Source organism: Erpetoichthys calabaricus, chromosome 18 (assembly GCF_900747795.2).
Source record: "Erpetoichthys calabaricus chromosome 18, fErpCal1.3, whole genome shotgun sequence".
Lineage (NCBI taxonomy): Eukaryota > Metazoa > Chordata > Cladistia > Polypteriformes > Polypteridae > Erpetoichthys > Erpetoichthys calabaricus.
Window position 1 is genome coordinate 25,880,807 of NC_041411.2, and position 11,568 is coordinate 25,892,374.

Consider the following 11,568-nt stretch of genomic DNA (forward strand, 5'->3'; position numbering starts at 1 on the left):
TTTATAAGGCACTGTATGTATTTTATATGTAGATAAAATGGGGATTGGCAATGAACAGACTTCTGTGATACTTTATTAAAGTCAGTATTTTATTTAAAAAATATTCTTCACAATAAATAATGTACATATTTTATATCCAATGTCAACAAACCTAATTATAACATATCAGTGTAGTGGTAATGTATTTGTATGTATTTGTTAGTCAGCTCATAGTTAATTTATACCTTTATGACAGCAAGACATTAAGTTGTGAAATAAGACAAGATCAAAAGCTCTTCCAGATTTTGCATAAATAAAACAATTTAGTTAACCAATTTGCAAATCCTCCTACAATACAGATGAGGGTGGATTTCTTCAAACTCTTTACATGGATTCTAGAATTTATGAAAACAAATAGCCCAAAACAGAATTACTCAAAATTTAAAAATGTACAGTTCCAAATATTAAGAGTTACTTATATTGGCTTGTTACATGGGTGGAAAACAGATAAGCTTTTATTGCAGTAACAGTTATTCCAGATTGATTTAAATAAGGAGGAGTGCCACTCCAGCTATCTCACAGAGTTTTCTTGTGCAACTGGCCTTGCACATATAATTAACAGTGTCAGTGAATGTCATATATATGCTATCTAGTCTTCTAAACGAGTTTAAATGCAATATCTCAATGTATTAGAATCAGCCTCATAAAGAATGCTGATGTTTGTTCCATGCGGTTATGGGATTCAATCTAAAAATTATGTTTTGATTCCGGAAGCATGCATTTCCTTATTTGAAATTAATTAGCATATACGGTAAAACAAATTTCTTAGGGTCTTGAAATAATTTAGCTGCAACATCAAAGCTCCTTTCTCAGCTCTTTATAACATTTGATTTCACGACCACTGAAGTTTTTCACACTGAAAATTGACAAACTGGTCCATGGTGGACATCAGCAAGTGAATCATCCAACCTGCAACTCCCCACACTACATAAACTCTGTCCACAGTTGCAAAGATGTCCAAGTACATTCTATTAGTTGACAATATGCACTTGACAAAAAAAATATTTACCATTTTGTACATGACCTGACCCTAGTGGTCTCAAATGTTAAACTAATGTACAATTCTTTTTAAAAGTAACTATTACCCTGTTAGATATTATAACTTTTAAATTTTGACAAGAACATGATCAAAACACAACTGCGGCACTGACTTTTTGTCACGGTAGTGCAAATTGCAGTAGTACATTATACAGAGCCGAGCCAACAGACACTCTCCAGCCTTGACCATAAGCTGTGCCATCTTGCAAATGTGTTTTCCATTCATTCCCTCCCAGTGAGGTTGTACTTGATTACTATTAAAGGAATAATTACCACAATATAATAATTCTCCCTCCAGGCCACAATGTTAAAAAAAATCCATAACAAACTTAGAGCAGTGGGTGTTGACTGTTTCTCATCCTGTGGGTGGCAGGGATCAGAGTAGGCAATACTATGTGGTTGTTAAGTGCAAAAAATGTAATAAATAATATTTCAAACATGCCACAACACACCAGGGCAACAATGCCTACCTAATTCTAGACTCTCTTCAAGAGTGGTGAGGAAAGTTTCCATTTAAGTAGAATAGAATGGAGGATTTTGGAGGGAGTAAATGTTTGCAACATCATTTACCTAATAAAGTTCATAAATACCACCTAATAAACCACCACCATCACAGGTTACCTAGATTGGCTCATACATGACTTCTCAGCCAGAATTTGTTTAAAAAAAGCAACAGGAGCATTTCTCAATATTCTGAGTGAACACAACTTTGACTGTTTTAATAATGTCTTTGTTTATGATCATTTCTCACGATTTTGAGTGACACATGACTTGGATTCTTTTACTAAAGTCTTTTTCTGAAATTGCAGAACAAAAAGCAATTTCTGTACATTTGTCTGGACGATGTGAATCTTCATTCCCTGTGCGTTTTGAAACTTTCCTCTCCTACACTGTCCCTAAAATAACAAAAAAACAAAAAGAAAAAACATCTGTAAGCATTTTGTTAAACAATGGTGAGCAGCTGAATCAGGAAGGTATCTTTGTATTTTATAACAAAGCTGAAAAATCACATAGTAACACAAAGGATAACTCTCTACCCCCAAAGTATTTCCTGATTTTTGCCAATTGTTAATTCTAATTTCCATAAATGTACTATACTCAACTTTATATTATGAGATAGGAGGTTTTTACAACTTCCAGGGTAATTTTAAGTTCAATTCTTTATCCTACTGCACACTTTCTCCTACATTCTCACTGGAAAAAGCTATTCTATAATGCCTTCTAAATCACATTTAATTGTGCACTTTTAAAGATTAGGAGCATTTCCGTAGAAAGCTACTTATGAAGTATGCCATTTTTTTTCATGTGAATGCTAGTCGTTAAAGGACTTAGGTTATAATTTGTATATTTTTTAATTGAAGTGGTCTCAAAATAACTGACTTGTACTGTTAAAAAAGTAACCTGCTAGATTGAATTAATTTTTTTTAAGTGCTAGTGATTTTGAGAAAAAAAAAAAACAAAACAAAGAAGTCTAGATAAGCTCAAAAGGTCTATGAGAATCTTTATAGTAACACATTAATAAGCAATAATAAATTAGTTATATAAAACACAATAATTGTAATTTTGCTAATTAGTTAAAAAGAAATATTTTGTTTGCTCATTGTTCTTAAATAATTAAAGACAATGTTTGGTATTTTTGAAGTTTATATTTTCATAATCACAACATGCTGTCATTTGCCTCAGATAATAGCTTTGTTGAACTAAGATATACTTAAGTAATCAAAAAAAAACTCTCTCTCTGAACAGCAGCAATTTCATGACAACAGCAGTATGCTGCAAAAAATTGTGTTGCAGACTCAGACTCTCTTCTTTGGTAGAAAATGCAACTCCTATTATCTGTTCACAATGTCTAGCCTTGGTATTTCTGTAGACAACTGTAACGTAATAAGATACAATAGAATTGGCCCAAAGTATTAAGGCACCCTGGGCAGAAAAGACTTTTGTGCAGCCAAACAGACTAAAATGAAAAATCCTGTTTATAATAATTAATATCACTGAGCTGTTATTAGAATGTGTGTTGACGTGACAAACATATTACACCTCAAAAATGAGGAATATGATGTGTATACTGTATTTTAATTCCTTTTTATGAGGGCCAATGCTACATACTTGCACTGAAGAACCTGTTTTAGCTTTTGTGTCTGTTTATATCAGCTGCTTGTTGTCACTTATATTCCTGACTTGTTGTCCAGTTCCTTTATCTCAGCCAAGCTCCATTCCATCGTGCCTGCTGTGCTAGAAGCCATTAACTGGCCTGTGAGGCACTAGTTTTCATATGGTGTAGGTGTACACAAACACATAACATGTTTTTGCCAACATAAAAAGGCAATTTGCAGCAGTGTATGCTTCCCCGAACATAACTGGAGCAATTGACTACATTCATATTGCAATAAGGACATCTAGTGAAAGCTGCTTTTGTTAACCATAAGTAGTTATATTTCATTAAAGCACAAGTCATCTGTGTTGTCATTCTGTGACTAGTAAACATGTCTCAGTGGCCTTGGTCAGCCCATGATTTATCTGTTTTGAGGCAAAGTAGTTTTCACAGACATGACAGTACTGTACATGGTGAAGGGTTTATTGGTAAGGTAACTGGCTGAACCCTCAGTTTGTCACATGGCCTGGACTATTCAGTGCAACAACAATCACAAAATTACATGTGGCAGGTGATAGCAGCTACTCCTTAGTGCTCTATGCCTTTCCTGGGCCTCCAGAGTACAGAGGAGAGGTGCTATAGTGCTGCACATCATCTTGTGCTTCCAGTTGAAGAGCACAGCTAGACACTCTTGAATGCAGGATGTGGGGTCTCAATGCATCAAGAGGGAGGCTACTCTAGCGGCCAATGAAGTTCTGCAGCATCTCAACATAAGACTAAACTTACAAAATTAAAAAAAACAAACATATTTTCATCAAAGTCCTGAAGAAAAAAATAGTTAAACTCAATCAGTATAGGTGAAATTGGAAATTTTAACAAATTATATTGCAGTCTGCATTTAGTCATAGTCATTTTTACCAACTCTGACTCTAGTAACCCAATAATTGATTCCAACTCCACACCCTGAGATGTATGAGGCTGATTAGTATGCTCCATATATGGATGTTTCAGGGTACTATCCAAGACACATTCATTTATGCATACTTATAAGGTGCTTGGGATTTATAAAGGGTAATCTGCATAAATGTGCCTAAGTCAAGTTTTATAAATCAATTTTTTGGAGTGCACATATTTTCAAGCTTGAATCGTCATGCATGTATTTGAGCACGAGAACATGTGCAGGCCAAGAAAACAGTAAAATGTGTGCAAAAAAAAAAAAAAAAAAAGACAGATTTCCTGGCATATGCATATTTTTACGCCTTATGGATGTGGTGAGAGAGGACACACAAGTGGTGGGTGTGACAGAACAAGATGCAGAGGACAGGAAGATATGGAAAAAAAATGATCTGCTGTGTCAACCCATAATGAGAGTAACTGAAAGAAGAAGAAAAAATGAGATGGCAGCAGGATGAATATAGATCAAGAAGCAGAAGAAGATGATAAGTCAGCAGAGGTAGTTTGATGCTCCAGGCAATGTTCTGCTGGGAAACCTTGGGTCCTACCATTCATGTGGATGTTACTTTGACATGTACCACTGATCTAAAGATTGTAAAAGACCATGTAAACCCCTTCATTGTAATGGTTTTCCATGATGTCAGCGGCCTTCTTTAAGTGGCATATTGGAACATGACAGAGTTCAAGGTGTTGACTTGGTCTCCAAAACTGCCAGATTACAATCCAATTAACCATCTGTAGGATGTGCTGGAAAAAACAAGTCTGATCCATGGAGACCCCACCTCACAACTAACAGGACTTAAAGGATCTGTTGCTAACGATTTGGTGCTAGATACAACAGGACACCTTCACAGCTCTTGTGGAGTCTATGCCTCGACAGGTCACAGCTGTTTTGGCGGCACAAGGGGGACTTGCACAATATTAGGGAGGTGGTTTTAATACTGTGGCTGATCGGTGTATATCAGCAATTTGTATTTAGCACTCAGTAGGAATAAAATTAAAATCATGCATAAATGCATATACTGAGATATGAAACAAAAAAAATCATACACCTTGACTTTTGTAATCCTTATACTTTGAAATTATGGCTAATCATACTTAAATTGGATGTCAGAATTCTAATAAAATATATTTCAGTACAACAGTACATATCAAAATATATATGGAAAAACTCATACCTGCCAGGTCACATTGTAATAGGTAACCAGGCAAGTAATGACATTGTAGTTAATATCAATTATCAATGTTACACTCATGTAAGCTGACTTTTACTTCTTCCAAAAATGAGAAATACTCTCCGGAACTGCATTTTTAGTGGTGGCTATACATTTTTCAGCAAAACAAACTATGGAAGAAAATAACATCATAGCCACACAAATCCCTGATTTCCAGCAGCATTAGAAGCACTTCCCACTCATACAGTATAGGTGGGTTTTACTGTACTTTTCCCAATGGCGAACTACCAATTTGCTCTGTGCCACACACTAGCTAACAACTCTAAATTGCCCTCAGCATCTCTAGTAAACACCCATCTTGTCTTGTGTATATGTGTATCTATATATATTTTATAGATTCACTCATTCTCAGTCAGCTACCGTAACACCTCAACATTGTAATCTGGCTCTGGTAAGGTGCAGCAACATGTCTGAACTTTGACATTATAACATTCTTATAATATATATCATTGTTATGAACAGCAGTTTGAATATAGGCTAAAAAAGTGTACAATAGATAAGACAAAAAATAAAGCCGAAGCACAAGAACCAACTTATTAAAGTAAGTTTTTAACATTAGCTTTTAGGATGCTAGCTACATGTAACCACCACCTTAAAGGTTAACTTGAATTGTACAAGCAGTGCAAAAAAGAAGTTATGACTATGTATATTGTGACATCTTTCAGTAATATGGTGTCTCCTAATCATAACTTTGTGAAAACACAAATCACAAGATGTTACTCATAGACATTCTACACTTTGAAGAGGGTGCATCTAGAATTAGTTTTATAAGTTTTATCACTCAGAGAAACAAGTTTTTTTTTTAATTAATTACTATTGCAATTTCACTACAAGCATCTGGGAAAGATGACAACATGACACATCTGTGGAGAAAAAAAATCTTCAAAAATACCAAACTTATTTTGTAACCGTTCCTAATGATGCTTCAGAAAAACATGCAAACAAGTAAAGAACTGTATTTTCAGTAGTAAAGTGTATAAGATCACAATAGGGCAGCAATCCATAGTACATTTCACATTTGACTGCTGGCACAGACTTTATGCAGGAGTCACAGCACAAACAGAAAATATTATCTAGTCTTGTGTTATACCCCCCACAACATTAATATGACTAGTTGTGGACAGAGGGCAGTGGCTACTTCTATCTTTATTACAATGTTTTTACTGTTCTACTATATACCTTCTGGGACAGACCAGTCCATTATTTACCCATCAAATATCTTTAATTCATATGCCAATATGAAAAAAATAGATCAATTATTTTTTTCCTACAATATTACTACTTACCAGCTACTAAGATGTGGTGCTGCATCTGGAGTACCCCCATTCTGTCCACCTGTACCTACATAAAAGGAAATAGACAAGTAAGACAGAGACCCAGTGGATAGATTGATGGATTACAGTGAAGAATGTGAGGCTGCACGTTGAGGCATTGTGTACCAAATTTTTGCGAGGCAAAGACAAAAATGACTTGACACCTGAACTACAAAGCATTGAAGTGTAAAAAAGTAAGGGAACCGTGAAAGGGATTCCACTCAGTCATTAATTACATACAGTACCACAAAACCAAAGAAGTTAAAATACAACACAGTCTAAAGCAGATCAAGATGAAATTAAAAAGGTACAGGGCCCAGTTGTTCAAAAGTAATCCAATGGGATTTGGGATAACAGATTGGATTGAATCTTGAAAATGGGTTGTTCAAATGGAAAAGAGGGATTCTGGAATCAGATCAGATCACCTAAACCAATCTCAGTTTTAATCAGGATCAAACATTCTTTTGTGTTGTTCAAAAGTTTGTGTATGAATTGGGACACACTTGATCCCAAAAATCAGGATAATCCTGATCCCAATACAGAGGTGGATTCAGTGTGGATTTCTGGCACACAATAAAATAAAACTTGAAAATTGATCAAAAAAGCTGTTTGCAGGTGATGTATACATCTATTTATATTTTGTACAATTGTTGAACTAGGACAGTGACAATGTAAATAAAGTAGGGAATAAGACATGAAGCTTTTGGTATAGACAAAGGAAAAAAATCCCTGTGAAATAACAGTACTCAAACAAAAATTCAAAGCTCAAAAAGCTCTACTGTCCATTGTATTTTAATGAAAATGACAATTACTATTACTCAAGTCATCAGTCAGAAGTAATGTCTTACAATTGCATCCCTGATCACTCATCCAGTCTGGCCCTCATTTGGAGCAAACATTGGAGGTTGCTCTGGTTGCACTTCATCAGGCTCAGGTCCATCATATATGTCATCAAGAGGAACATTATACCTGGTGGCAATGTTATGGAAGACAATACAGGCTAGTATTATACTGCATGCCACCTTGGGTTCCACCCGCAAGTAGTTAAGGCATGCAAAGCGCCTCTTCAGGACTCCATTTAAGCACTCAATTGTGCATCTTGTTTTGCAATGTGCAGAGTTGAAGCCTGCCTGCTCAGGTGTGTGTGCAACTGGAAAAGAGGTCATCAGCCATGGTAGGAGTGGATAAGCACTGTCTCCCAATGTTATGCCATTTGGTCAGTTGGACTGGAGCTTTCTGTATAGTGCACTCTCCCTCAGGATACGTGCATCATGGACAGACCCTGGCCAGTTGACAACACAGTTTGTGATGATGAGGTCAGCGTTGGCCACAAGTTGGACATTGATGCTGTGCCTCCATTTTCGGTTCACATACTGCCACTCCCTTTCATGAGGCGCTTGAATGTGCACAGGAGTACAATCAATAACACCAATAGTATTAGGCATGTTCCCCAAAAGAAAGAAACTTCGCTTAGTTTGTGCCATCTGGTCATCCTTGGGAAATGAAACAAATTCATTGACCAGACTGGCCAATTCAACTGAGACAGCTTTTACCACATTACTAACAGTTGATTTGTCCCCTCCCATATTGTCACCAACAACCTGGTAGAAAGTCCCAGAGGCATAAAAGAGCAGTGCAATTAGGCACTGTTCCTCCACAGACAGAGCATGACTCCTTTTGGTTTTGTGCTGTAACTTTGGCCTGACAAGGTCTGCAATGTACTTGATATCATGCCTCCCAAAGCGAAAATGGGCATACAGTTCCTCTGTAGTGTATTGCGCAAGTGGTTTGGCACGCTTAGCATACATTCTTTCACGGTATTTTCTCCTTCCCAACCTGTGGTAGCGATGAACAACACCTGCCATGCCAATGCCTCTGTAAACCTATGACCGAGGTGTGTAAGAAATTGGTGATTTTATTTGGTCACACACCAATTAAGCAACAACGAGCTGACTGGTTTGTCATGTGTTGAATTACCCCAATCAAGCACAGGGCCTATAAAATCAGTGTTAGCTACACAAAAGAGATGGAACCATGGCCTCAAAAGGGCCTAATTTCACAGTGGCAGAAAGCCATGCACTGTTGGAGGGTGTTAGGTGCCATTATTCCTCCATAGTAGGACACTTCAGTTCATTAAAGGGGAGAGAAGTGACCAAGAAATGCAAACAGAACATTTGGGAGGACATCACCAAGAATGTGAATGCTATAGGAGCTGGTCAGAAAAGGACCACAAAACAAGTCATATTAAGATGGAAGAACCTTAAAGCCAAGGCAACAAAGGACCTTGCCGAGGCCAAAAATCCCACAACGGGTAACAAGCCTTTCAAGTGAGGTGAGTACACTGACATTGTCCTTGACATTATTGGTGGTGACAAATCAGAAGCTCTGCAAGGAATTGATGGTGTTGAAGTCGATAGTGAGCCCACAGTTACAGAGGAGGGTGGGCCTGGTCCTCCTCCTAATGAAGAGGAAATATTTGTCCTCAATCTCAGTCAAGTGGTTGAGGAAGAAGATGGATCCTCACAGGTAGAGCCAGCTGTTGTCACAGAACCTTTAAAAAGAAAGCGTAAGCATTCTCCAAACTTTGATGGTGATGCATATGAGAAACTGAAAGAGCAGAAGTGCAGATTCTTCTGGCAAATGAACAACTCCTACTTACCCAACTACAACAAACTAATGTCAGAATGGAAATCCAACTCCTAAAAGCAGAAATTGAAAGAGCTGGTCTCTGTACCAGTGAGGAACTTTAAATGTTCCTTATTTTGTTGACTATTGGACTTTTTTGTTTTACAATTATATAAAAATAACCACAGTGCATATGTGGGGAAATATTCTTTCAGTCATTCTTTAATTTATTCTTGTGAGATTGAAATGGAATCTGGCTGTTTATAAATGAAATGAAAAAATATTCGTTTATTGTGGCGTTTTTTGTTTCTTCCAAGTAACACACATGATGGCTATTTGGCTACTGGTATTTTTGGTCCGCCTGTTGTTCTTTACATAGCCAGTAGGCTACACTGTGGGTTCCATTTAAAGCACTAGTAAACCGGATTTGGTAATCCTGAATATTCTGTATCTGGATAACAGTGATCCAAGCTAGTGTTGCTTTGAAAAACCAGCATGAAAGTAAAATGAATTACCAGATCCTGGATAGCAAAACAAGGGATTTCAAAATCCAGATCATTTTTATCCCGAGTAAATTGTTTGAACAACTGGGCCCAGAAGTATGAAAGCCTTTATAAAGCAAAGGGTGGTTCGACACCACTGATGCCACCATTGTATTGTGGGCCTCAGAGATTGCATCTATATGATGCTTTCTATGTAAGGTCCACAAAGTATGATGTGAGCAAAATAAATGCAACACCTTATGCGCTAAACTTAAATTTCCAACGTCATAATTACTGGAAACAAATAGGCAGCAAAGGAACTCTAGTTTTAATTATAACCCTACGTATTGTTTTCTTAAAAACACGTGAAGCAAGTTTTTTAGGATGACGCATTATTTTAGCATATTTATGTTTATTTGTCAAATAGATCTCCTAATTCGTGCGCTACTTGCCACCAAAACTGGCAACTCATTTAAAAAGAAAAGCTTATGTTTGCTGTATTAAAGATTATACTTTGTATACTGTTATGTATTTGCCTTGCACCCTATGATTCTTGGGATAAGCACCAGCTGCCCCTCGACCCTGCCCTAGATAAGCGGGTTAGCTAATGAATTTAGTGTTGATTAATGTCTTCCTTTAAATAATTTATTTGCGGGTATGCTAGGCACTTCACCGGTGGAATACTGTATTAATATTCATGCTATTATTTCTAGCACCACTAATGGTTGGGCTGTCTACGCTTTATCTTATAGGATTTTTAATACTTTGGTGCTCTTTGGAGTTTTCATAAGCTTCACCTGACGTGCTTTTAGTACTTATGGATTGGATCGGTTCCTTATGAGGCCTAATCTTATTTATACATTTTGGCTAATTCTGCTCTCTACATGTATGGTGTCGAATACCACTACCGATACTGTTCCTGTCGTTCCTACAACAAACATAATAAATGCACCATTTTATTACATTTTTTTGTAAACAGAAGCTCTTTTTACGCCATAGTGGTGTTGTTAGTATCCTATACTTCTTGGGATCTAATAAGCCATACCTTTCAACGACTCTTAGCATTTACTGAAAACGGGTAATAACTACAGGTGATTTCACACGTTTATTTTAAACAGGAAGGGTGCGAATCTCTCCCATCTTACTAAGCTTCACTCACCTTGTCTGTAATACATGTCGTTGACAGTCGTTCCGTACACTTTCCACGCGATATGAATTGCAACGAGGCTGAGTAATAACCAAGACAGGAGAATTTTGAAGACAGCCAACCGCATGTCGTTGGCTTTCCAGTCTTGCATGAAGTCCACGCAAAATGACCGCAGGCCGTCGAACAGACGAGAAATGAAGTCGAAGCCCCAGGGCTCTTCCATTCTCCAGCATTATTTACAGATACGAACACTGCAGTTAGTTGCAGAAGCGATGGCGCCGACGGCGTCCTCACTCTGACGCAAGGGTCCACCTCTAACCACGCCCCATTCCCCTCTGACGTCCTCATCCTTTCGCTCAGGGTCATCCTCTAGCCACACCCACATCCGCCTATGCCAGCGCTAGAAAATACATACCGTAGCAGTAAATGGAGAAGGAAAAAAAGTGAATCGCCAACGTAAAGAACGATAGACTAACTGCAATCCAGCAATGTCTGAATGTTCCCGACAGTTTTAGGCTATTTTGTATGCTGGTGCCGGTGGGTGGATGGCTAGTCTTCCTGAGCCGTAGGGTGAGAAATGTTTTGATACAGCCAATCTCATGCTGATATGTATGTTTTTGTAAATATATTAACTTTCTGT

At 37.4% G+C, this 11,568-nt stretch overlaps 1 protein-coding gene across 2 annotated transcripts in view; it reads right to left on the reverse strand.

The window, feature by feature from the left end:
* tcta (T cell leukemia translocation altered) overlaps positions 1-11,247 on the reverse strand; it is a 39,965-nt gene extending 28,718 nt beyond the window's left edge. Inside the window, exons 1-4 of one of the 2 annotated variants that reach the window (XM_028824650.2) lie at positions 10,941-11,246; positions 6,648-6,702; positions 361-1,973; positions 69-324 (exon numbers count right to left, since the gene is read on the reverse strand). In XM_028824650.2, the coding sequence (XP_028680483.1) occupies positions 1,931-1,973; positions 6,648-6,702; positions 10,941-11,151 (309 nt within the window). In that variant the 5' untranslated portion in view covers positions 11,152-11,246 and the 3' untranslated portion in view covers positions 69-324; positions 361-1,930. Of the gene's footprint in view, positions 1-68; positions 325-360; positions 1,974-6,647; positions 6,703-10,940 lie in introns of those variants that run through there. The other variant, XM_051921367.1, reaches the window with a different exon arrangement.
* Positions 11,248-11,568: the final 321 nt, after the last annotated feature.